The sequence below is a fragment of the Eupeodes corollae genome, chromosome 1 (assembly GCF_945859685.1).
Source record: "Eupeodes corollae chromosome 1, idEupCoro1.1, whole genome shotgun sequence".
NCBI lineage: Eukaryota > Metazoa > Arthropoda > Insecta > Diptera > Syrphidae > Eupeodes > Eupeodes corollae.
The window spans coordinates 156091719-156119244 of NC_079147.1; the positions used below are offsets into that span (position 1 = coordinate 156091719).

General features: G+C 35.9%; 2 protein-coding genes and 1 non-coding gene across 3 annotated transcripts; 1 reads left to right on the plus strand and 2 right to left on the minus strand.

The window, feature by feature from the left end:
• Positions 1-12027: 12027 nt before the first annotated feature.
• On the minus strand, positions 12028-12100 carry Trnak-cuu (transfer RNA lysine (anticodon CUU)). Its single transcript has one exon. It is a non-coding gene; the product is annotated as a tRNA-Lys (tRNA).
• A 12052-nt stretch (positions 12101-24152) lies between these two features.
• LOC129946120 (uncharacterized) lies at positions 24153-25513 on the plus strand. The gene is made up of 3 exons (XM_056056166.1): positions 24153-24567; positions 24626-24806; positions 24879-25513. Exons 1-3 carry the CDS (start codon positions 24439-24441, stop codon positions 25511-25513), a joined length of 945 nt encoding a protein of 314 aa, XP_055912141.1. The 5' UTR covers positions 24153-24438.
• Positions 25514-25648: 135 nt separating this feature from the next.
• On the minus strand, positions 25649-27142 carry LOC129946127 (uncharacterized). Its single transcript, XM_056056180.1, has 3 exons — positions 26922-27142; positions 26820-26863; positions 25649-26772 (listed from the first exon to the last, which is right to left on the minus strand). The coding sequence occupies exons 1-3, from the start codon at positions 26992-26994 to the stop codon at positions 25768-25770; spliced, it is 1122 nt and encodes a 373-aa protein (XP_055912155.1). The 5' UTR covers positions 26995-27142; the 3' UTR covers positions 25649-25767.
• Positions 27143-27526: the final 384 nt, after the last annotated feature.

The following is a 27526-nucleotide window of genomic DNA, read 5'->3' on the forward strand; positions in this document are numbered from 1 at the left end:
TCGGATTTGTCATCGCCAGAAATGGCTTGAGATATAGGGACTTCAGAAGCGTTCATTACAAAATCATCATTTTCTGATTGTACTTCACCATCGTTAGTTTCGTCAGGCACTGGTTCACATACGGCTTCTTCATTGTCTTCCACTTTCTTGAAGATTTTTCTCGGACGACCTCTATGTCCAGTTCTGAATTTTGTAGGCCTTCCAGGTGCATTGTTGCTATAATTTTTTCTACGCGACGCGACGACGACGACGACGGCGGCGACCACGACTACGACCACGACGATTTAGAACGAACCTCCGACGAAGACTACAACCGATGACGTAAAGAAGGTCGTAGACAAAAATTTAGCACATTCAGCACGTATGATGCTGTTATTTCCGGCCACTCAGCTTAGGGTGGGTTCAGCGAATAAATTGATATCCTAATTGAGATGATATCGTAGGTGATCAATTAAATTGATGAGAATATAAAAATGTCGGTGACCACAGGGTGTCTATCCTGAAATTGAGAAATAGGGCGCCGGCAATTTTTTTTTTTATAATTAAGGAAATTGCAAACCTTCGGAGTGAAACCGACGATGAAAGGAGTTTCAATAAAAGATTAAGTCTTGGAATTAATTTTCAAAATGTTTATTGTTAAGTAAATTGCCTGGGAAACCTTGCAATTAAGTAGGGCTAAAACCCAGAATCTTTTAAACAAAGAAACAAATCGTTATTCAAGGAAAGATAAGATGGACCGGTAACGTTTAGTCCCGAAAAAAAATGTTAACGGTTTTATTTTAAGCGGGTCACGAGTTCCGTAATTTTCGGAAATAAAGCTAACAGCCAAATTCAAACGATAATTTTTTTTTGAACAATGTCTCGACAACGAAATAATGTGATTCAACGGAAATAATTTTTAATCAAATAAACCAAACTATTATACTTAGCTTATTTCTCCTGCCAGATTTCCCTTCCTTCCTTAACCAATTTTTCTTCTTTTCCTCTCCTGCATCGCAAAAAGTATCTTCCAACAAATTTCCAAAATTATTCTCCTTTTTCCAAATTTTTAAAACACTTCCAGAAAATTATTTTTTTTTTCCAATCAAATTTCTTTCTTCCAAAATTTACTTTTATTTCGATCTATTCGATTTCGTGGCTTACAAAAAAGTGAGTTCCCAGGCTTTTTCCAAGCCTGGATGAAACCTTTTTCTTCAAATACCCAGTGCTTTCAGCAACTCAGTGACTTGGGTTTCGGTCGCGTCATTTTTTCAGCAACGCTCAGCTTGTTTGCGTGAGTGTCCCAACGCAGTTGCAAACCCAGTAGTCTTCTCTTACTCGCACTTTAATCTCCCCAGCTTAATGCAAGTCACCCCTGAATTCGCCGCGCTCTACTCTGACTTGTAGAGTGCGGGAATGCAGTGGGTGCATTCAGCCACCTAACATCCCCGATTCAATTTTGAATGAAAGAAAAACCTTGGAACTCAAGAAATTTGATTGTTCACACTTTGCCTTTTTTTCCCACCGATCTTTCCCAGCAAAACAAATATAATTGTGGAAACTTGATGGAAATTAGTAAGTTTCGATTAAAAACAATTGTGGGAAGAGAAATGTGGCAGAAGTTCGCTACACGCGTTTTAAAGTTATTTTGTTTGACTTTCGCGCAGATTTGGGGAAATAGGGACTTACGTTATCGTTCCATCTTGTACATTTAAAGTGTAAAAGTTGGGCTTGAAGCCATTCCCCATGGAGTAATTTCGGCATTTGGAGACCAAGTGTCGACCGTGCCAATTTTGGTTTGCTGGAGTCAGACCATCCGTCTGACACTTATGGTGGTAATTATGCTCATTCTTTGGGGACTGGCTGTCACCCGTTCTTAGTATTTGACTAGACCGCCCGTCTGTCACCTTAGTTAAAGTGGAAAATCGACATCAATGATTATGTTTCTTTCCAAAGTACTGAGAGAGTGAACCGATGGCTGATGGACCATGGCTGCCCCTCTCTCTCTCAGTAGATTGAAGGAAACACCTGTAGGAATGGAGGAGGGAGGAACAAGTATTTGGATGACGGAGAGAATGGTTCTTGTCGCGGTAATTTTTACCGTGACAGCATTTCTGTAGGTTTTAGATACCTTTAATGTTCCTTCTTCATCTCTAAAACACTCCGCCTTTTCTATTTTCTCAGCAGCTGATACATTTTTAAACTCAGATTTGGCATTTTCAGATTTAAATTGATTATTTATGTTCGTAGATTTATTTTTAATATCAATTATCGTTGAAGCGTTCACATCTTCCAAATTGAAACGACCATTAAATGTATAATCGTTTGTAAATTCGCTGAAATTACCTTGGCTTTGATGATTATCGATAAATTTGACGTCTCTTGAAACGCAAACTTTTTGTTGAGATGGGAGCCAAACTCTGTAGCCCTTCTGTGTGTCGGGATAACCAACAAAAATTCCCTCTAGACCCCTATCGTCAAATTTGCCTTTTCGACAGTCTTGTCCAGGATGTAAACCTTGTCGCCAAATATATGCAGGTAATTCAAAGTTGTTAATTTTTGGTTTTCTCCATCCAGACTTTTGGTGACGCCTCGATTTCTAATGTGATTTGCTGTGGCTAAAGCTTCAGCCCAAAAAGTTGATGGGGGACCGGATTTTTGCTCCGGAGTATACACAATCGTGCGTCGGCGGTTGATGCCGTGTTCTTTTAAAATGTTGTCCATTACTCTGTTGCAGTTTTCGGTCCCGTTGTCTGATTGCAGTGCTTTAATTTTTCGACCAGTTTGTGCTTCTGCGAAATTTTTGTACTCAATGAACTTTGAGGCAACTTCATCTTTGCCTCGTATGAAGTATATCACACAAAATCGACTATGGTCATCGATGAATGTTATGAAATAACGAGATCCACCGTGAAACTCAGTGCTCATGGGTCCACATACGTCACTGTGTATGATTTCCAACAGTTCATTAGAGCGCTCGCTTCGATTTTGAAAAGGCAACCGGGTTAATTTTGATGCTTCACATGTTTCGCAGGTTTTCGGACTTTCTTTCAGCACAGGAATGAAATGTTTTTTGGACATGAGCAACAGATCGTGTAAATTCAAGTGACCAAGTTTTCAGTGCCACGACTCAGGATCTCCGGGTTTATTGTTGTTTGCGATGTGACTTTCATTTTTATCTGCACAAACGTAAAACAAGTCGCCGTCACGTTCGGCTATCTTGTATGAAGGCTTTGTCCTTGGTGAACACAACTACATCACCTCGGTCTACAATTTTGGATACGGATATCAGGTTGGTGCGAAGGTCGGGGACAAACAGCGTGTTTGTTGAGTCTAATATCGATATTTTCATTTCCATTCCATGTCGATATCGAAACGTCTCCCTTAGCTGTGATGGAGGATGATGCAGAGGTGGCTAAGGTGATTGTTGATAAATGACAATCAAAATGATCGAATTTGATATACATAAGGTGATAGTCAAATTGTTACCTAAAAAGCTATCACAAAAAAATGTGATAGTCGTTTTCAAACAAATTTGTTTATTCCGAATAGAGCCAGACGCTAACACAAACGACTGGAAAATTTTCTTGGTTCACTTTGTTTCTTTTAAAAAAACACATTCCTGTGACCGCCAAAGCTTACGACATTCGAAAAGTAAGAATTTTATTCAAAATCAGCCAACTTCAAACTTTTATTTAGATATTTTATAAGAATTAATTTAAAATTTCACCAAGGCAAAAACGAATTTTGACAATTTGAATCTGAAATTGTTCAATCGAATTGAATTTAGTTGAATCATCTTACACAGATGAAAATGATAGTCAATTTGACTATCGAAAAATTGATAGTCAACAATCACCTTAGCCGATTCCACCCCAGATGTTCCAAGCTTCAAACTCGATCGAGTTGGTGTTTTGTTTTGAAGAAGTGATGTATCCTTACACACATGTGAAGTGCATCCACTATCTAAGCACCATCTAGCTTGGGAAATATCATTGGATGTGTCGAGCAAATACGATTTGTGGGAATGTGCCGTGCTGCTTTTTAGTTCTTTCTTCTTGAAACATTCCACCGCCTTGTGACCTTTCTTGCCGCAGTAATTGTAGTTGCACTTGAAGGGTTGTTTTTGTTTACTCGCTCGGATTTTCTTTGGACTGCCTGTTGTTGTATTGTTTTGCAAGAAGTGCCCCCGATAATCGATCATTATTCTTACTGGTTCTTGCATCTTGCTCTTCGATGATCTTGACCTTTAGCGATTCGATGTCAGGAAGATTGTCGCTTGACTCGATTGCACATCTGAAATTTTCAAACGAATTAGGTAGACTGGTACAGCAACATAACAGATTGTAACTCATCATTTATGTTGACTTCCATATTTTGAAGTCTGTCGACTATTTCGAAGAATTTGCATAAGTACTAACTTACGTCGTTGCCATCCATCATCTTATTTTGTGTCAGCTGCTTCAACAAATTCGCTTTTCGGGCGAGTCCTTTTGATGCGTATGTGGCTTCGAGTTTAGTCGAGATATCTCTAGAAGTTGAGTATCCTCTGATTTGACTCAGTTCAGATGGACTTATGGCCAGAATGAGATCCGATTTGGCCTTTTGATCTTCTACTATCCATGCATCTAAGAGACTTCGTGATGCTGTCTGAGCAGCTGCATCGCGACCAGTTATTTCGGGCTTTGGCTTGTCGCCACTGACGTAGACCCATGTCCCGTTTTTAATGAGAACGGCTTCCATCTGTATTTTCCATGTCTCAAAATTACTTTTGGATAAAGTTTCGATACGTATGGCGTTGGCCATAAAAAGATAAATTTTAATTTGTTTTTAATTCAAAGTATCTTTTGGGACTGGGCCCATAACAGATGAGTGTTATAAGTAAAAAATGCGTCCGCTTGGATTGAAAATACAAAATGAAGTAAAGAATTTATTCGTAATACAAGATATGAACACAAGAGGGCGCATATGGCGCAAGATAAATGTCAAAGGAGAGGGAATTGCCAGACTCCAACACATTATCTATTGAATGATTTGGATTTTTTGACGTTTTCATTTTGGGATAAACGTTAAAGTTTGTATTTTGTTTGCTCTGCATTTATTTAACAGGTTAGCTATAATCGTTCTGAATATTTTTTTTTAACATTGGTGTTCCTTTGATGCATAGTTTTTTTTTATAGAAAATACATGTATGCTTCCATCAATGAAGAATGTTATGGATAAAGTATTTTTCGATTATAACCCTTTTTTTAAATTTAATATTTATTAATCAAAATGGAATTGAAAAATAGTTGCAAGCTTAAATCATTAAAAACAGACTATAAATATACTTGGATTAATTAAACTGATACAGATTTTAATTACTTGCAAACAAAAAAGTTGGGGCGTTCATTAATAAAAATTTATTAGAATTCAATAAATTGCGCTCGCACCCTTAACTTGATGGTTCTTCGAACGCATCTTTGATACAATAATCTGAAGGTAATTATGAAATTTAAAGAATTTCGTAGTGATTGCTGTAAATCAGTGAATTAATTTTATTAAACTGATGTTGAACATGCTTTTTTCAAGACAAAAATACATTGGTTCGCTATCAAAAAAATTACTGTAAAACTAAAGCTTAAAACTGACTTTTTCATCGAAAAAAGTAAAAAGAAAAATCTAGAAAAAAACATCTTAACCTCAAAATTTTGTTTTTGCTTTGGAAAGTGCCGCTAGACCACGGCATGGTTTTTTTTCACATAATATTCATGGACTAATTGTCAAAATTAAAAATACAACAATTTAGACAAACGGGTTTTAAAGAGTGAAACGTACGGAAGATTTCGATCTTGGCAAATGGAGTATTTTTGGTTTTGACGATGATTTTGTTCAATTTCCCGACTTTCAAATATCAAATTGTTCGTGTTCAGCATTTTACTCCGTTTACGCTATTATTTTATTCTGAGCTCACAGAGCGTGATCTGAACACGAATTTGAAGATCTGAACGATGAGAGCTAAAAAATACACAATTATTTTTTTTTGACAGTTCGAGCTCTGCTCTGAATTTAAAAAGAAACTTGGAAATCAATTATCAAATTATTTCGCGATATCGCTTAAAATCAAATTTATTGCGTCAGCGTTATGAACATGTTTCAGCAGAGCTAAACGAAGAACTCAAGGAAGTTAGGTACTTTTCGCTGACAACAGATGCGTGGACTTTCTCCGCCGTTCCGAGTTATGTGGCCATTACGGGCCATTACGCTTACAAGCAATGGTAATTAAAATTCGTTCTGCTGGATTGTATTTATATGCCCGAATCTAAAACTTGAAGTCGCAAATGTAAGAGTCAAAAGAGAAAGCTGTGGCTTTTACAGCAGATAACGCTGCAAATGTTGGTTCCGTATAGTTATACTTAAAGAATCACTAAATGTTACGTGAGGTGCTGTGCAAAACACCGTCTCAAGTTTGCTGGCTAATGAGTGGCTACTCCTTGAAGAACTTCGAAAAATCTTGAAAGCTTTTGAATTGTTCACAAAAGAGTTATGCTTTGAGAAGTGAGCATATCGAAATTAGTTGTTTTAATAGACGGTACTCGAGTGGTGCTCAAAAAGATATCTTACTGTAATGAATCCTTCCAGTTCGCCAAGAAATTTGTAAATGAGCTTGAAGGTTTGTTGACTCAAAGGATCATTACAATTTATAAAAACCCTGTGTTCCAAACCGGCACTCTGATGGACCCTAGATTTAAGACCAAGGTATATTACAGGAGGCTATGCTGTGCCCATCCTCATCAAGAGTGGAACAGCGATGATATGGTAAAGAGTTTTTTTTATGAGAGTATTGTCAAAAATATTAAAACAGCTCCAACATCATCTGCAAACAGAGAACTTAAGGGCTATAATAATTGAGGAAGATTTACAAGCAAGGAGTTCTGATCCATTAATCTATTGCAAAGCACGACAACAGATATCACCGAATTTAGCTACTCTTGCGCTAAATATCTATGTGTCGTTAGCTCATCGGCTCTAGTTAGCAAATATTTTCCAAGACGGGAAAAATACTAAGTGATTTAAAACCTTGTTTTTTTACTTTTTTATATGAATTCCATTGTAAAAAAAACCGGCCAAAAAATTATATTCAATTGAGAGTACTTTGTCCACATCTTGATGTTTTGTTTGCCGAAAAATTATTAGAAGTCGATGTCCGGAACGTACGGACGTGACATCGTAAACACACATACACAAAAACATTTCTAAAAAACTATTGATTTAGATTTCAGAGATTTTAAAATGTTGAGAAATGTCAATTCGACAAATCGAATCATACCGATTGCAGATATTTCCTATGGGATGTAAATAAAACAACAAATTTGTACGAGTATTTTAAGTAAATGCAAAGTATAATCATTTAAAAGTAACGATTACTTTCGAAAAAGTAACAAAAGTTACGATTACCTAAAAGTACCTTTTCACATCACCAATTCTTAACATTGTATTTAAATATTTCAAGGGCTAAAAGGACTTTAGTTATTAGATTATTTTAGAACACTGTTGTCAGGCAAGATATGGTCTTACTATTTAATTTGGACTACTCTCTATTTATAGAAGCTATCACAGATTCCATCAGTTTTCTAAATTTGACAGACAAATATTGTCTGGCTTTTGGTGGCGTATTATCTTCTGATACAATTTTCGGATTTCGGATATAAGATAAATTCTTAAAAACTGTTGTTTTGTCTAGTTTTGACCGACAATCTTTTGAAAATATTTAGTTCTTGAATTTAAGGAAATAGGTCCTAAAAGTACATACTCGTAGTTTCTCTTAAAATTAAACAAACACAAGTTAAGGCAAACAAATAAGTTGGGAAGAAACTTTAATGTGGCATACTCACAAACTACATCGTTGCAGAATCCCTTTTCACTAAAGTTCTCGAGACATTCAAAGCTTCTATATAAATTTAATAGATATGAACATTTTTATTGTACTTCAATTAGATATTAGTTTAACGAAAGTATCACTTTTGCAATTTTTGGGACGTTTTATATTCTTAAAATTTGAGTATAATTTTCAGTTCTAAAGCATCCAAAGTAAATTTACTTCAAAAAGTGCATTTCTTCAATTTATTAAGATCTTTAACGTTTTACTATTTAATAGATCAATAATTAAAAAGGAGAAAAAAAGCTCTTTAAGATAGCCAACACACTTGAAGATGAGTTTCAGGAATTTAATAACGCAACTTAATATAAAATTATTAATCTCTTATTCAAGGTTTCGTCTTAGGAACCTCTTTTTCTCTCTTTTGAAAATAATAATTTAAAGCATTGTTAGAGTTTTTTTTTTTGAATTACTAAGAAATTGAATTGAATAATTGAATTGGCTATTCTGGATAATCTTAGCCCAGTCCTCAGTTGAAGGTAGTTCTTTTAGCAATAGATTTGAAATTATTTATTAAAATATTGTATAAAAATAATTGATTAAGACATAAGTTCATATCAATGAACGCAACACGATAAGTTTAAACTTCGAAAGAACTCCTTACTTACTTACTAATGAGTGCGCTTCAGTCCGGAAGGACCTGGGCCTCAACCAAAATGCGTCTCCAGCCAGTCTCTAGCTAGCTGCCTCCAGTTTTGCAAGCCAAGCAGGTTAAGGTCTTTCTCTGATGCGCCATCACTTGGGATGGAATTTAAAGACCTCCCGGGCTGGAGGGCTCTGCACGACCCAGCCATCTAAATCGTTGTACTTTTGTTCTTTTAATAAGATCAGTGTCGTTGTTTGTCTTGTTTTTATTCTCTTCCACTCTCCATCTACAAAGACGAAACCAAAAATCACACGAAGAATTTTTCTCTCACTGGTGTTGCTGTATACATTTATGGCTGTTACTTTGTAGACAAAGTCCTAAACTACCTGTCCATGGTGACGTTTTATTAAATACGTCGTCCTTCTACTTACTTACTTAAGGTGGCGGGGCGGACCTGGGCCTCAATCAACAAGCGTCTCCAGCCAGCTCGGTCCCTAGCTAGCTGTCTCCAGTTTCGCACGCCAAGTTGGTTGAGGTCCTCTCCCACCTGGGTGCGCCACCTGAGTCGCGGTCTTCCTCTACTGCGCCGTCCCTCGGGATTGGATTCGAAGACCTTCCGTGCTGGAGCGTTGATGTCCATCTGCTCTACATGACCTAGCCATCTAATCCGTTGGACTTTAATCTGCTAACTAGGTCAGTGTCGCTGTACAGCCCGTACAGTTCGTCGTTATATCTTCTCCTCCATTCTCCATCTATGCGTACGGGAACAAAAATCACCCGAAGAATTTTCCTCTCGAAGCATCCTAGACGGTCTCATCTTTCTTTGACAGGGTCCAGGCCTCCAGCCCCATAAATGAGAAACGGTATGATGAGTGTCTTATAGATGGTGATTTTAGATGCTCGAGAAAAGGACTTTACATCTCAATTTCCTTCTTAGTCCAAAGAAGCAGCGATTTGCAAGAGTTATTCTTCGTTTGATTTCAGCGCTGGTGTCGTTGTCTGCATTAATAGCGGTGCCTAGGTAGACAGAGTCCTTAACTACCTCAAAGTTACAGCTGTCCATGGTGACGTTTTGTCCAAGACGTCGTCGTTCAGTGTCCTTTTTTGATGACAGCATATACTTGATCTTGCCCTCATTGACCACTAAACCCATCTTCTTCGCTTCCGTCACAATGTTCAAAAACGCTCCACTGACATCACGCTTTGATTTGCAAGATCTGCCGTAGTGTGAATATTCGGTCGATAGTGGACTTTCCTGGTCTGAAGCCACACTGATAAGGACCAATCAGGTTGTTGACGAATGGCTTCAGACGTTCACATAATACGGCAGAAAGGATCTTATACGCTCCAGCAGCTTTGTTTGACTTAAGTTTAGATAAAGCTATCTTCACTCCGTCATGGTCGGGTAGGCGGAATTGTTGATCTGCGTAGCCTAGCTTGAGTGGTTCTATCTTCCTTACAGCGGAATTTGGTTCGTCATCGTTAATAATTTGGAGAAGTGATCTTTCCATATTCTCAGCATCGACTGCGGTTCTACTACGATGTTCCCCTGATCGTCTTTACAGGCTTCGGTTCGTGGCAATGTTGTCAATCTGGTTGATGGTTGATTGGTCAGGAGATTTTCATGTCCCCTTGTGGATATTGAGATGTGTGAACCGCGTACTAGCTACCGAAACGTCTCGCCCTGAAGCGAAATCGACCAGCCTGAATCCGTTGTCGGAGATGGTGTCGTGCAGGCTGTATCTCCCGATTATGCCACCAAAGATGTCTTCTCTTCCTAGCTTATCATTAAAATCTCCTGAAACAATTCTAATGTCATGGCCAGGGCACTGCTCATATGTCTTGTCCAAGAGCTCGAAGAATATGTCTTTGGTGTCTTCATCTTTCTCCTCTGTTGGGGCATGCGCGCATATTAGGCTTATGTTGGCGAATTAAGCATTGATGCGGATTGTCGTGATGCGCTCGCTCACACTGTTGAAACTCAAGACTTTTTGCCTGAGTCTAGTTCCAACAACAAATCCACACCCAAATAGACGCTGTCTTTGTTCTCGGTAGCAGTCGCCGTAGGAGATATCGCAGTCTTTTAGTTTGCGTTTGCCCGGTCCATCCCATCGCACTTCTTGGATGGCTGTAATATCTGCCTTGCAGCAGTTTAGGGCTTCCGCTAATTGTTCGGCTGCACGTGGTCTGTAAAGGGACCTAACATTCCACGTAAAGATCAAGTTCGTTGTCCATATTTCGTTTGCGTGGGTTGTCAAAAGTGAATCCGTCCGTATCCGAGGCTTGTTGGTGTATTTTTTACGTGGCCAGGAAGTCACCTCGACGGCACAACCCCCAACCTGGAGGGCCAGATCCTTAGTATAACTCCAAGGGAGGGGAGCCGGATAAACCGCTCCTTACAGGCCTGGGCTCCGAATATGTCGAAGAAGCCCTATAATGTGTTCACTAAGTAGGTCAACCTTACTGGAACTGTAAACGCCACCGTTGATTCCATCTCGAGAATTCGTCCGCTGCCGCCTGGATAAGGAGAGTTGCCTTAGTGAAAACACCTCTCCCCCCTCTCTCGTTTGCTGCCCCCAACAACTTTCCACTGGGGTTGGAACCCAATCTCCAGTTGAGGTACTAGGCACCCGATGTGCACCGCGGAGAGGTGAGAGTAGGAGTTGATAGACAGAGGTGGGATTTGAGAAAAACCTGTGGACGCTTGTGTCCTCTTGAATGCACATGTCTACCATTTGAACATCTGGTCGTACCTTCATTGACCACTAAACGCATCTTGTTCGCTTCCGTCGTAATGCTCAAAAGCGATCCACTGACATCACACTTTCATCTTCTAATTATGTTAATATCGTCGGCCGGCGTATCAGAATAATTGAATGGACCTTTGGAAGATTGTGCCCCCAGTGTGGACGGCTAAGTTTTGCAAAATTCTTTCAAGAACGATGTTGAAAAATTCGCACGACAGTGCACCGCCTTGTCTAAGACCTTTTTTGACATCAAATACCTACATCGGTAAAATCTTTTCCTACTTTGATAGAGCAGCGTGGATTCTCCATCGTCATGCGGCACAAACGGATAAGTTTGACAGAGAACCCAAAACTAGAGATGCTGTCATACGCGGCTTTAAAATCGATAGAAGAGATGGTGGGTATCGATTTAAAGTTCCTGATCTGCCGTAATGTCGTCATGACCCCTAAAATATTGGAATCTTTCCAGATGCAAGTTTCTATTTAAATTAGACCGCACTAGTAAGATTGTGTTGTTTCGATACATTAAAACTTATGAGTCTTATTTTTTGTTATTGAACAAAAAGAGATGCAAAACTTATTTAAAAGTTCTAAAATTAGATTATTTCTACTAAAACAATAAAATGATTTTTGGTGCTTGATTTACCGGCTCACTTTTTTCGCTTTTAGATTGTCGCCGGGATAAATTTTACGTACATGCCATCTGCGACATCGGCTATACAATTTTATTTTTAGATCCCACTTACCAATAGTTTGTAGAAAAATATTATAGATCTAAAATTAAGAAAAAAGTACTTCGCCCAACGTGGGGCTCGAACCCACGACCCTGAGATTAAGAGTCTCATGCTCTACCGACTGAGCTAGCCGGGCAGTTTAAAATTGCTGATGGCAGAGAAAGGTTTTATTTACACAAAAATATAACTCAATGAAAGTCAATTTCCATGGATTGGCTCTTCTTTATATAAAATGTAAGTCCAAATAGACATTCAATTCAAGAATTATTCGCATATTGATGAAAATTGGTACAGACACTGAGAAAATCATTATTAACAATTGACAAAAATACGAGTTTTTAGGCTATAAGTTTTGAAACCTTAATTGTTTGAATAGACTTTTGTAGATCAAGATGTACCTACATATACTACAAAAAAAAAGACAATTGTACAATTGTACAAAATTGTCAAGTTGTAAATTACCGCCTTGTCACCAGTCGTAGTTGTCAATATTTGTGAAAAAGTCCCCAGGTGTATACGTACTTTTTATGTAAGCTTATTTATTATTAAAATCTTAGACATAGAATATTTGTGTTTCTTACGAAAATTATGAAAATGAGATATCAAAAAAGTATACCCTAAAGTTACCAATGTAATATTTAGCTATTTTGAAGAATGCCAACAGACGGAAGTGAAAGATTGACTCCACCAAATCTCCATTTTGGAAGATCTCTGCATTTTTGTTCTACTATCTCTATCCAACTAATGTAATTTAAATGTCTTGTATCCTCTTTTTCTGTAGATTCGAAAGTGTTAATTTTTACAGGTCGATTTTGACAGCTGGTTGACAGGACTGACAAGACAACAAATTGCTCCAGACTCACATAAGGCGTTTCTCTTTTGAAGCTCAAAGTAAAAATTTTGGCAACACATCAGGATATTCATATTCATGTAGTACTTTTTTAATCAGAGATAGAACTACCTCTATAATCTATATCTATCTATATTTTGTCAGGCTTTATCTTAATATCAAGTTTTTTGATATGGTCTTTTTAACTTGGAATGTAATTTGTGAACGCACCCTTTCACAATTCATTCAGTAAACTCAACTTTTTTTATACTGAAAGTAAGCGAAAAAGCAACGTCTGCAAATAAAATAAAATCAATCGAAATTCGAATTAAGAGACCGCAATTTCAGGAGCGTCAACTCCAATTTTCAGTCTTACTCTTCGCTCTATAAGTAAGGCGTTAATAAGTTCAGTGCAAAAATTTGAGTCTATATATTTGTTGTGTGATGTTGTGGAGTCAGAGAGACAACTAGGTGTTCGAAGTGTCAAAAATATCGCTGCGGTTCAGGGTTTTGTAGTAAACACTCCAAATTAGCCATTCAGACCACACCCACCAAAATCAAGCTGACTCAAGAGTTAACCCTTTGTTCTTGAATGTGTCAATTACATTTTTCACAAATAAATTTAATTTTTGTTATAAAATCTATAGAAACATATCAGAAATATATCAATTTTGTCTTTCCACAGCGAAACCACTTGGAACAAAGGGCTAAAGCCGATGGACCTTTTGAAGCCACGTACGTTCTTCGATTAGGCAAGTTGTGCAGTCTTTATTGACACATGATTGCGACTACCAAAATAACATCTATTAACGTTTATTAATACACTTGCCAATACAGCTGTGGTTCATCCTCTCCCAAAACAGCGAAAGGGCAACTCCAATCCTTCAAATCTTCGGTCAATAAGACTTTTTTGGAGCATCAGCAAGGTTTTCGAAATGATCATCAGGGCTCTAAATAGACTATAGACTAAAGTAAACTCATACGTTCAATGATTATTTATGGCTGTTCTGTGAGATTCATCGTATCCCCTTTGCAGATAGCGAAGATTTGGGTGTCTTCGACGTTGTACGGGCTTGCACCTAACCCCCAAATCTCCTTACTTTCATTATTGTTGAAACGTGTCCTACACAAAACCCGAATTAATAGAATTGAAAAGTTCCTGGTAAATGGCTTCGACCAACAATCTGATTTCGGGGCGTTATATCCGAATGAGGAATACTTTGGTAGTGTACTCTTCATCGGCTTTATTCCACCAGAGGCATTCATTGGTTTAGACAGCTACGGTTTGCTATAGGGAAGATTGCCATTTCCGCTAATCTACCACGTCAGACGAAGTACCACGTTTGATTACAGCAATGAAATTTTACGAGTTTATTATATAATCGCCGCCGTCTTGTTGGATTCAAACATCGTCCAAAATACACATCCTTTAATCCGTTGACTGTGACATGAAGGTCGGCTTCATTGTTGAGGAAATATGGAAAAAATATTTCCTTCACCCATAAAGCAAACCGAACAGTGACTTTTCAAGAATGCAACGGCTGCGTTTGAATAATGAATTTTGGATAATGATCACTCAAAATACGACAATTTTCTTATTCCATTCAACCAGAAATCAGCTTCATCGCAAATATTATGTTTAAAATCGTGATCGGAAAGGACAACGTGCTTGATGGTCGTTCGGCTTCAATTCTATTACGAGTTAGATTTTTCAAGCCCAAAATCAAAATACTTCCAAAAAATCTTCAATTAAGTTAAGATGGGTACAGCTCCAATTATTGCGCGCTATTGCGGATATGGACTAATACGATACTCTGCTCCACTCCACAGTAGCAATAGGGGTTTTTGGTGCGCATTATAGGGCAAGGAGTTTCTGTTAATGCCCAATATTTACATGTTGGTGAAATCGATCAATAGTTAATTGAATTAACGACTTTGCTGGACGAGCATGGTGACGGAATATTGGACGTAGCGTACGATGATTCGTGAGAACTATTTTGGTAATAAATTTGCTAGATTTTGAAACGTTGTTCAAAGAACGTATATTTGATATGAATCAAGTGACAACTGTCAAAAAGAACAAATTAAAAAAGGTATTAGCATATTTAAAACTACACGTCAATAAAACACCCGGTACAATAAATTTAAATTTCTTATTTCTAACTTCCCATAGGAAGTTATTGTAATGGGTCCGATTTGTCAAATTGAAAATGTTGACATTTCTCGACGTTTCAAGGTCCCTAGAGTCGAAATAAAAGATTTTTTAGAAAGATGTCTGTGCGTGCGTGTGTACGTACGTTCGTACGTCCGTAAGTTCGCGACGTTTTTTTCGTCGTCCAAAGTTTAAGAATCAGAAGAGATATCGATTTCAAATAAATTCAGTTTTACGGATAATAAGGCAGAAAAATGCAGAAAGGGCTCTCAAGAAAATTGCGTGGGTGGTTTTTTTACCATAGCAGTTTGAAAAAAAGGTGAAAATTTTGGTTAACCCTAAATATCTCACGAACCATAAACGCTAGAGACTTGAATTAAATTGTATATAACATATTGAAACGTGATATTAAAAAAATATATTTTTTGAAAAAAAAACATTTAACGGTATTTTTTATAAATCAAAAAATCTGAAAAAAAAATTTGTCACCTTCAAAATTTTACGACTAAAATATGATTTCATCTCCAAAACAATTTTGTGCAACGAAGAATAATGTTTTTGACATCTGATACAATTTTGAGAAAAATCGAATTGACAGTTTTTATTACAAAAAATAAAAACCTAAAAAAAAATGTATAAAAGTTGGTAAAAATTGATTTTCAACTCAAATATCTTTTCAAAACTTTGAAATATTTGCTTCAAACTTATTTTTTCTTATAAGAAATATTGTTTTCAACATTCAGTAAAACTTTGAAAAAGTTCGAATTCACAGTTTTTGTACAAAAAATTAAAAACCGAAAAAAAATTAACAAAAGTTGGTAAAAAATGATTTTCGACTCAAATACATTTTTAAAAATTTGACATAATAGCTTCTTACTAATTTTTACTTATAAGAAATATTGTTTTCAACATTAGGACAAATTTTGAGAAAAATCGAATTGGCAGTTTTTTTACAAAAAAATAAAAACCTAAAAATAAATGTATAAAAGTTGGTAAAAATTGATTTTCGACTCAAATATCTTTTCAAAAATTAAAAATATTGGCTTCAAACTAATTTTATTTTACAGAAAATATTGTTTTCGATATTCAAAAGTCCGTTTTTTCATGAAAAATAAAATCTACAAAAAATAGTACGCAAATTTGGTAAAAATTGATACGAGTACATATAGACAAACTTTTAAGCAAGACAAATCAACAGACGGGATGGGAAGTTATCAGTGCGGGTCGCATCCCAGCCTCCTTTTTTTATTATTTCGTACCCAATAAAGTAGAACTGCAATTATTGCAGTTAACTCTGTACAGATTTAAGCTTTCTCATGTCTTGGAATGTATGTTTTTATAGAAGAAATATAAAATAAATCTAAAATTTCCTAAGGAATAAGTTCATAAAAAAGATTCACCAAAAATTACACTTAAAGACATATTTTTAAAACACAAAGTTGTATCTGAAAATAATTTTTGTATGCACGTTAAAATATAACACATCCTGAACAATTGCATTACAACTAAAAGTAGGAAATTATTGCATTTTCAGTTTCGCAAAATATTCGACGAAATCCCTTGTTATAAGAATTTTCTTGGCAAAGACCTACCACTGAAGAAATCTAACATGATAAATGTATATAAGCTTGCAGTAAAACTACCTACGTTGTGCATGTTCCTTTAAAATCTGCACTGGAAACACTTTATAAATAAAAATAAAAGAAATAATTTTTCGAATTTAAATAGAACTTAAAAGTGCACAAAAGAATCTCTGCCAGCAAAATGCGAAAAGTTTTTATGTTTTTTATTTTTTATTATTTTTCTGAACTTGTCTCAAGGCTACTGAAAAATTGATTTCAATTTTACATTAAAAAAAAAGTGAAAAGAATTTACTGATGGCAACATCAATGCATATATACGCATTGCACATAAAATCGTTAGTTCTGGGAAAAGTTTGTACATTTGTTTGGAAACATTTTATTGTTTATTGTTTTTACACTCCTAAAGAAGGATAAGTAGGTATTTTATTGCTAAAAGCGAAAAACAAAAAGTGTAAAGTTGAAGAAGTATTTACTTCCTCATGCTCTGAATACTCAAAAATAGTAAAGTTTTTTTTTTTTTGTAATTTCACATAAATTAATGAGATTCAGAAAAGTACCCAATAAGTAGAACTAGGAAATATATTTAAATGTCAATATTAAAGAAAAATGTGAGAATGTACGTGGCTATCAAATTTCCATGAAATATCTACGATCCAATCATGAATACACGTAGTTTTGTTATGTAAAAATCTAACTAACAATTTGAATTAAATATGTTGAGAATAAAAGGGATAAAAGAAACAACTTGAAGTTGTTACATGTCGCAGATATATTATTGTTAATGTTTAGTGACATTCAAAGAAAGTGGCTCGAAATGTTAAACAATCTACTGTTAAGGGCTTAACAACTTACAAGTTAGCAATATGATAAATATTATGCCTAAGGACCTTAAAGGACCTATTAATTGAAATTTCCAACTGTGGACTGGACCATTCCATCCACTGCTCTTATAAGAATAATTGCACAGATTTAGTAAATTGCTTCCGTGATTTCAAACTAAGCTAATTGTTATGATATAGTAATATGTTGAAATCGTTACATTAATAAGTTAAGATATAATTATTAACTTAATAATTTACTAAGTTATTTAAAATTTTGGGTCAGTGTTTTCCTATAAAAAAAGATGTTAACATTTGAAGTATTTTTAAAAATTAGGCAAAATATTGCTCTGCCAGTTCTAAGCAGAGTTGGGAAACAATGATTACTTTTTGTAATTAACTTCAACTTTCACTTCAATTACATGAAATTAATAGGTAGTCGCCCTTTTTTTTAAAAATGAGCTTCGTCGCAGAACAAAATGGGTATGGAAAAAGCGCGCGATAAACTCTTTTAACAGAGCACGCATTTTGAAAATAAAATCGATAATTTGCAAGCGTTTATCGTTTGTGAGACAAGAAATTGTTGAGGCTTCAGATAATTGCTTGGCACAAAATATTCTATGTTGAGAATATGGAAAGACCACTTCTCCAAATTATATAACGGCGATGACGACCCGAATTCCGCTGTAAGGGAGATAGAACCACTCAACCGACGCAGATCAACAATTCCGCCTACCTGACCTCGACGAATTGAAGATAGTTATATCTAAACTTAAGTCAAACAAACCTGCTGGAGCTGACGGCATCGCTGCCGAACTATTCATCTGCAAAATATGGTTGGAAGAAAGCATGCCCGATGAGTGGAATCTCAGCATAATGTGCCCGATACATAAAAAAGGAGACCCTCTAAACTGCGCCAACTACAGAGGCATAAGTCTCCTTAACATTGCATATAAGATCCTCTCTGCCGTATTATGTGAAGGTCTGAAGCCGTTCGTCAACAACCTGATAGGTCCTTATCAGTGTGGCTTCCGACCAGGAAAGTCCACTATCGAACAAATATTCACACTACGGCAGATCTTGGAAAAAAAACAGGAACTTCAAATCGATACCCACCATCTCTTTATCGATTTTAAAGCCGCGTGTGGCAGCATCTATAGGGAAGAGCTCTACAGAGCAATGCCTAGTTTTGGCATCCCTGTCAAACTTATCCGTTTGTGCTGAATGACGATGGAAAATGCACGCTGCATAATCAATGTCGGAAAAGATCTTACCGATGTATTAAATGTCAAAAAAGGTTTTAGACAAGGCGATGCACTGTCATGCGACTTCTTCAACATCGTTCTGGAAAGAATTGTGAAAAACTCAACCGTACACACTAGAGGCACAATCTTCCAAAGGTCCATCTCGGATACGCAGATGATATTGACATAATTGGAAGATCAAAGCGTGATATCAGTGTAGCGTTTTTGAGCATTGTGACGGAAGCGAAAAAGATGGGTTTAGTGGTCAGTGAGGGCAAGACTAAGTATAGACTGTCATCAAAAAAGGACATTGAACAACGACGTCTTGGACAAAACGTCACCATGGACAGCTATAACTTTGAGGTAGTTAAGGACTTTGTCTATCTATGCACCGCTATTAACACAGACAACGACACCAGCGCTAAAATCAAACAAAGAATAACTCTTGCAAATCGGTGCTTCTTTGGACTTAGAAGGCAATTGAGAAGTAAAGTCCTCCTCGAGCATCTAAAATCACCATCTATAAGAGACTCATCATCCCGATTCTCATTTATGGCGCTGAGGCCGGGAGATTTCAAATAAAGATGAGAGCTCTCTTAGGATGCTTCGAGTGAAAAATTCTTCGGGTGGTTTTTGGTTCCATACGCATAGATGGAGAATGGAGTAGAAGATATATAACGACGAACTGTAGGGGTTTACACACTGACCTAGTTAGCAGAATTAAAGTCCAACGACTTAGATGGCTAGGTCATGTAGAGCTAGGGTTGCCAGAAGAATTTTGATGGAACTATGCAGCGAGATTTGCAATCCCGGACTTTTCCGGACAAATTAGAGCCAAAAAAAGAGTACAAAACGAGTACACACAGGCTACTTACTTTTTTACTTTTTTTGAAATATTTTATTTAGGTACTTTTATTATTTTAAAATTATATTATTATTAAATAATAAATAATATTTTTAAATAATAACAATAAATTAATTTATAAATAATTACATACTATGTAGGTACATTTGTCATCAAATTTCATATCAACATTTCATATTTAGTATACATTAAGTTAATAACATTTAGCACATTATATACATTTTTATATGTTGCATAAATGAAATTTAAAAATTTAAAAAAAAAGTTTAAGGTACCCCGTAGGTTGAATATTTTATAAATACATACCTACATAGTTAATTAACTGAAAATATTTTTGAGAATGATCTATTCTAATTGTATTTTTAATTGCATCTAATTTTGTTAAGTATGTCACCAACTGAAAAAGATGAAATTGACGTTTGACAGCAAAAAAATTCTGTTTGTGTAAATTCTGTTCAATCAAATTCTGTTCGTTTGGAATTTCTCTTTCTAAATGATTGGTTCTGTTAATTTATTTAATCTTATTAGCCGCGATTGAGTTTTAGAATAGGAAATAAAGAATATTAAAAAAAAACTTTTTTTTAGAGATAGAAAAAAGGAAATCCCGGACAATCAGCAAAAACTATCCCGGACGTTCCCCGCATAGGTTAAAAAGAGTACATGTCCGGGAAAACCCGGACGGATGGCAACGCTATGTAGAGCAAATGGACATCAACGCTCCAGCGCCAGCCGAAAGGTCTTCGAATCCAATCCCGAGGGATGGCGCGTTAGAGGAAGACCGCGACTCAGGTGGGTGAAGACCTCAACCAACTTGGTGTGTGAAACTGGAGACAGCTAGCTAGGGACCGATCTGGCTGGAAACGCATGTTGGTTGAGGCCCAGGTCCGCTCGGACTGTAGTAGTAAGTAAGTAAGTACTTATGGTGAAACAGTAGGCAAATAACATAGGTTAGGTTGAAGAATCTAAGGTCTATGGATCTAAGGTCTTAGACATGAGGTCTAAGCCTAATGAAACCAGTTTGAGTCCAATTAAGACACCAGACGTGCTTTCCTTTTAGACAGTGCCCGATTCTGACACCTATTATATAGCTTACAATCGATTTGCTCAGAGGTAACAAGCAACTAGTCTTCATTCGGCATGGCAAAAGGAAATCTTATATTTTCATTTTTTGTTTGAAGATAAAGTAAAAAACGGGCCGAGTTCCTGCAATAAGTTCGAAACAGGGAACACAGTCTGATCAAAAACACTCTAAGCAGACTTTAATCTGCCCTCTTATTGATTTGTGAAACACAATGCCGAACTGAATTGTCAAAAGTTTTAGAATTTTCTTTTTTCCACGGTCTTTTATTCAGAATTCTTAGAGCGGGCTTCGAGCAAGCTCTGATTCAAAAAGAAACAGATCATTTGTTGATAGTTCAATTCCCTGCTCTGAGCTTAATGGCTAAACCACAGTCAAGCGTAAGGTTGGTCTGGCTTTTGACAGACTTATTACCGACTTTACGATATCATGAAGTGTCATAAATCGCAACCTAAGAATTAGCAAAACGTAATGTAGCTTCAAACTATAAACTAATCAAGGGAACACACTACTGCTAAACACAAATTATGAAATAATACAAACCAAATTGTAATGCCAATACAGTTGTCAGCTGTCAACGCCCGCCGAACAAAATAGAAAATAAATCTATTTTGGCGTTGAGCTTACGATATTTACGATCTACAACGATCTCAAAGCTTGAGGTTACTTTTCAGATTGTTTCATAAGATTTTATTGTTTCTAATTGAAAGTTAGTACGAAAGAAACAAGAGAGCACCTCCCATAAGGAAATTGCTTTGGAACAGAAAGCAACTTAAGGTTTGTCAACTTTCATTTGTGTTGTGGAGGACTCCAGTCATTGAGCCGTAAAGAGGGTCACTTAAAATATCTAAAACTTCATAACGGGTGTTTTTTAGACTTTTTTTTAAGTTATGCTGTTCGACAGCTGACACTTGGTTAATGCTCATATTGATGCACTATTTCATAATGAATAGACTTACACCAGAATAATGTTTGCAAATTTATTACCAAAACAATGGTTCGGCTAGCTGTGGCTTATCTTTGTAATAAATTAACATTCTTGACCATAGAATTCTATTACCTATGCTTTTTATTTCTTCTTGAAAACGACAGTTTTAAAAAACACCCTTTATTATATGCCTTCCTTGTAAAGGGTGATTTTTTTGAGGTTAGGATTTTCATGCATTAGTATTTGACAGATCACGCGGGATTTCAGACATGGTGTCAAAGAGAAAGATGCTCAGTATGCTTTGACATTTCATCATGAATAGACTTACTAACGAGCAACGCTTGCACATCATTGAATTTTATTACCAAAATCAGTGTTCGGTTCGAAATGTGTTTCGCGCTTTACGTCCGATTTATGGTCTACATAATCGACCAAGTGAGCAAACAATTAATGCGATTGTGACCAAGTTTCGCACTCAGTTTACTTTATTGGACATTAAACCAACCACACGAATGCGTACGAATATTGCGTCTGTTTCTGAGAGTGTTGCTGAAGTCCGTGAAATGTCGATTCGTCGCCGTTCGCAGCAATTGGGTTTGTGTTATTCGACCACATGGAAGATTTTACGCATAGATCTTGGTGTAAAACCGTATACAATACAGTTCGTGCAAGAACTGAAGCCGAACGATCTGCCACAACGTCGAATTTTCAGTGAATGGGCCCTAGAAAAGTTGGCAGAAAATCCGCTTTTTTATCGAAAAATTTTGTTCAGCGATGAGGCTCATTTCTGGTTGAATGGCTATGTAAATAAGCAAAATTGCCGCATTTGGAGTGAAGAGCAACCAGAAGCCGTTCAAGAACTGCCCATGCATCCCGAAAAATGCACTGTTTGGTGTGGCTTGTACGCTGGTGGAATCATTGGACCGTATTTTTTCAAAGATGCTGTTGGACGCAACGTTACGGTGAATGGCGATCGCTATCGTTCAATGCTAACAAACTTTTTGTTGCCAAAAATGGAAGAACTGAACTTGGTTGACATGTGGTTTCAACAAGATGGCGCTACATGCCACACAGCTCGCGATTCTATGGCCATTTTGAGGGAAAACTTCGGAGAACAATTCATCTCAAGGAATGGACCGGTAAGTTGGCCACCAAGATCATGCTAAAGTCTACACTAATAAGCCAGCAACTATTCCAGCTTTGGAAGACAACATTTCCGAAGAAATTCGGGCTATTCCGGCCGAAATGCTCGAAAAAGTTACCCAAAATTGGACTTTCCGAATGGACCACCTAAGACGCAGCCGCGGTCAACATTTAAATGAAATTATCTTCAAAAAAAAAATGTCATGGACCAATCTAACGTTTCAAATAAAGAATCGATGAGATTTTGCAAATTGCATGCGTTTTTTTTTTTAAAAAGTTCTCAAGCTCTTAAAAAATCACCGTTTATATGCACATCTATTTACTAACAATCATATACCTAAACTACACGTACATATCATCCATTTTTTATTCATTTAGAAAACTGTAGATAAGTATAACATTAAAATAATTACTTTAAGAAGTTCAAAGAATTATTATTAATCAACGTCAAACAAACTACAACTGCTGTCAACATTCAAGTGCAATTCATGTCCGGTCCGTTCCATTTTATAACGAAGATTTTTTCATTGAAAACTTTTGAAGAATGATGACTTTAAATTTGTTTTTTTTTTTAATAATTTGTTTTTAACTTGAAGCCCTTCTGATGTCAAACTGCAGTTATAGGTATACTTAGGTATGCATACTTTGTACAAAATAGATTTTCTTTACATTTTCTTTTTTAATTTCCGAAGTTCGTAAACTCTCCTCTGTTGTCAAACGATCATGTTGTCATTTAATTAAATTTATTCCTTCCAACAGAGACCATCACAGTGAAGCTCTTTTCTTAATTGCATTTGATTGCAGAAATAACCACCCGTGGAAAATATTCTAACATTTTTTTCTCCTATTTTTAATTGGTAGCCAAGGATAATGACCGCGCTTTGCATTCCTAAGGGAATCTATTTTCTTCAACACAACAATACACGGTGTGTAAGTTGTACACAGGAAAATTGTGAAAAGGTGAAACTACTTTTCACAACAAATAAGAGAACAAAGTGATATACCTTTAACTTTTTAAGCGATTCTACAAATCATACAAATGTACCACAGCTGGTCGCTTGTACTTGTTTTTGATTCAGTCTTAAATGAATAATTCTAATGGGTGGTTTCAATTTCCAATTAATTCACATTGTCTTGAGAAACTTCCAACAATTTTAAGTCGCTTCAAGCAGCAACATTTTACACAAATATTCACCACACTAATGTCACATTGACAGATGGTAGAAAAATTAACCAATATATTTTAATTGCACATTTGATGTTTTGATTGCATATGTTAATAATAATGATTCCATTTATTAATTTGGAATCATATGGATTGAGTTTTAAATTTTTTTATTAAATGATGAAGAATGACACTTGCTCAGATTGATGTGGTGAGTAAACATATTTTTCTACACAGAGTTGCCTCAGCAGTTATTTTGATAATATATCGAAGTGTGGGGATACATACATATGTATATCTAATTTATGCCAAAACTTTTTAAGAAGAATAAATCATAATCAACAAAGAAAATGTTTGTTTTCTAAATAGAAATATTAGGGGTATTCACGATTCGATGCAAGTGGTCTTGTATCGTTGCAAAAGTGCAAAAGTGTAACATTTTCTTGCACTAAAACAACAAAATATACAGACTACAATTTTGTTACACTTTTGCACTTTTGCTATACCCGAACCCTATTGCAACACAAAAATACAACGGTGCAAAATTTGTCTGTTGTAGTTGACAGTTTGGCAGCTGTCATTTTATCAGAAATTTTGGTGGGCTTTAAGTTTAAATTGAATTTGAAGTTATTGCCGCATTTATGCCAACGACAAAAATCAGAAAAAAGAATGGAAAAAAAAGATTCAGATCTAAGGAATATAAAGAAGTGCCGTCGACGTGACAAAGCGGTAAAAAAATGGACGGAAAAAGAAATTTTAATTATATTAGATTACATTCAAGAAGCTGGAAACTTCGAGGTAAGATATAATCAAAATGTTTCAAAATGTTTTTTGCTCAAAAAACATTTTATTTTAGAAGCCAACAGCACAAATATTTTACAGAAAACTGTTAGAACAGAAGCCATTAGACGCCACTTGGGAGTTGATCAGGTGGAAAATGAGAAGCCTGAAAACTTCATTTTCTAAAGCTACAGAGTGGCAAAAATCAACTGGTGCTGGTCTCATGGAAACAGAAAAGGGACTTGGTACTGTTCAAGGTGAGACAACAATTGAGATTTAGACACAATTTTGTATACGTTCCTAACAATTTTGTGTTTATTTCTTATTAGCAAAAGTTCTTAAAATCTGTCCCTACTACGACAGATTGAAGGAGATTTTTGGTGACAAAACCGAAGGCCGCACTTCTTTCCAAACATATGAGCTTCCAGATTTCGTTTGTTCAGACGAAGAAACCCCGGATCAACTTGGATATGAGATTATTGAGATAATCGAGGAACAAACCTCAAATGATCCAATTGTGTCCATCGAATCTCCTCCTAGTCCATTATTTGAGCTTTCTTGTGTAGAACCACAGCCACCAATACCAATCACACCAACAACACAAGAAAACGGTAAATCTGGTGAAGAGCCATTGAGTAATCCTCGTAAATGTGCCGATAAACTTCGGAAATTTGCCCCAAGAACAGCCATCGACCAGCTGTCCCAACTTCATGCAGAAAGACAAGCCTTCCAGGAAAAAAAATTAAAGTTAGAAACCGATAAACTCATTCAAAATGCCGATATTGAAGAAAAAAAACTTAATCTAGAAAAAGAAAAAATGCAGAAAGCATTAGAAATAGAGGAGAGAAAACTTCAACTCGAAGAAGAAAAGATAAAAAATGATTTTGAGATAAGAAAACTCCAAATTGAAAAAGATGAACGAATTGCATTGAGAGAAATTGAACTGAAATACAAAAATGGATAATATTTACAAAATGTGTACCTACCTCTTGTTAATATTAATTATTTTTTAACTGATTTATGTCATAAGTTATATTAATGAAAAAAAGGTTTATTTTTTTTTATTATTTTATTATTATTATATTTTTTTTGTCTTAATTTTAATAACTCACAAATGTGATAAAAAATAAAAAAGCAAATGAATTCGATTTTTAATTTCTTTTCACTTTTTTTGTCTCCAAGAAAGAAAATACCTTAAAACAGAAAGATAGGTACTGCTTATTCAAACATGAGATAATACAATCCTTGCCTTTTTATCTCAGAATTTTTCTTATTTGTATTATTTTCATAAGGACAATCTTCTTCCTCTCCAATGTCTTCATTTTGAAAAGATCTACCCAATTCCAAATCAGATTCACTTAACAAGATGTTATGTATGATACAACATACTATTATCCACTTGCAACACATTTTGTGGCTGTTTTTGTTGTGAATGCGCATCCTTAGTTCTTTTAGGCTGCCAAATTTTTCTTTAAGTAGGCCGAAGCAATGTTCCACTCTTACTCGATATCTGCTGTGTCGTAAATTGAATGCTTTTCGTTTTGAACTGTCCAATTGCTCTGAGTTGCTTCTGAATGGTGTTATAAGGAAGTCGCTGAGGGGATACGCAGAGTCTCCCGCGATCCATTGGTGAGCCGAGACATAATTCTCTTTGTTTTTAAAAATTGAGCAGTTCTTAAAAATTTTGGCATCGTGACTGCTGCCAGGGCTTCCAACTACAACATCACGAATCCGTAACTTGTTAACACATACTACTTGAGCTTTAATTGAATATATGTGATTTCGTGAAAAATATGCTTCGTGGTCTACTACTGGTGCCTCTGCCAACTTTATTTCCGTACCATCAATATAGCCTATGCATAATGGTAGCTCATGATAAGTTTCGGCAACGATTTTTTTTCTCTCTTCATTGTTTGGCCAAAATATATACTTGGGTAGCTGTTTTATTAGAGCTCGAAAAACTCTATTAGTAATTTTGCTCAATGTACCTCCATCTCCAACTCCAAAAGTTGTTGCAATTTTCCTAACAGATGCGTTTTCACCTGATGAACCTAAACGGTAGAGAACAATGGCCAGTTGTAGTCCAATTGAGAATTGTTTGCACGCATGTGGTTTTTGAAACTCTTCATCATCACTAATTAAGGAAAGCAAAAGATCGAATTGATGTCTTTCCATTCTCAACATTTGGCGGAAACGATCGCTGTCCAATGTTGATAAAATGTTCTCACGCCAGTCAACAGGACGAACAACAATTCTTCATAAAGTTCAACAAGGATTTCATCGACACCATCTTCGTTTTCACTTTCTGCATCACCTTTAATAAAAAATGTGTGGCATTATTTTTATCTTTATTTTTTTTTGTTTCCCCATACTTTCAATCAACATAATTTTATCAGAAGCATTTTCCAATAAAATTATATTTTCTTTTTCACTTTTTTTTGGCATCTTTTATGAACAGAACAAATTTATTGAACACAAATGTTTCAATTTTTTTTGTGTCATGAGAAACGTCATGATTTGACGTTTTTACTATGGTATTGCTATGTTTAGAAAAGGTGTGTTCACGATGTAAAAAAAAAACACAAATTTCGCAATTTAACATTTTTTGTTTCATCGGATCGTGAATACCCCTATTATAATTTGTTAATACGTAAAACCAATATTTATTACATTGAGCAATTTATTTAAGTTTTGTAAAGAAACAGTAAAGTCCTTTGCACCGTTCTAACCTTCAACCCTTACAATTTAAGTTCTGCAGTTTTTAATTTTTAAATCACAGGGTGGTCAGGGAATGTAGCTTAACTCAAGATATAAGCAATATCAACACTGAAAGGGAGAATGATTTTCTCCTTTGAGATCAGTTGCAATTTATTCAACTTCAATTTTAAGACTAAGACTAAGACTAAGACTAAGACTAAGACTAAGACTAAGACTAGGACTAAGACTAAGACTAAGACTAAGACTAAGACTAAGACTA

What these genes read in the sequence shown, in the direction of transcription:
- LOC129946120 (XM_056056166.1), top strand. Translation starts at nt 24,439, where the DNA reads ATGGAAAAAAAAGATTCAGATCTAAGGAATATAAAGAAGTGCCGTCGA. An exon ending in AAGAAGCTGGAAACTTCGAG is followed by an intron (nt 24,568 to 24,625) that starts GTAAGATATAAT and finishes ATTTTATTTTAG; the next exon opens with AAGCCAACAGCACAAATATT. An exon ending in GGGACTTGGTACTGTTCAAG is followed by an intron (nt 24,807 to 24,878) that starts GTGAGACAACAA and finishes ATTTCTTATTAG; the next exon opens with CAAAAGTTCTTAAAATCTGT.
- LOC129946127 (XM_056056180.1), bottom strand. Translation starts at nt 26,994, where the DNA reads ATGCCAAAAAAAAGTGAAAAAGAAAATATAATTTTATTGGAAAATGCT. An exon ending in TAAAATTATGTTGATTGAAA is followed by an intron (nt 26,864 to 26,921) that starts GTATGGGGAAAC and finishes TTTTTATTAAAG; the next exon opens with GTGATGCAGAAAGTGAAAAC. An exon ending in ATGGTGTCGATGAAATCCTT is followed by an intron (nt 26,773 to 26,819) that starts GTTGAACTTTAT and finishes GACTGGCGTGAG; the next exon opens with AACATTTTATCAACATTGGA.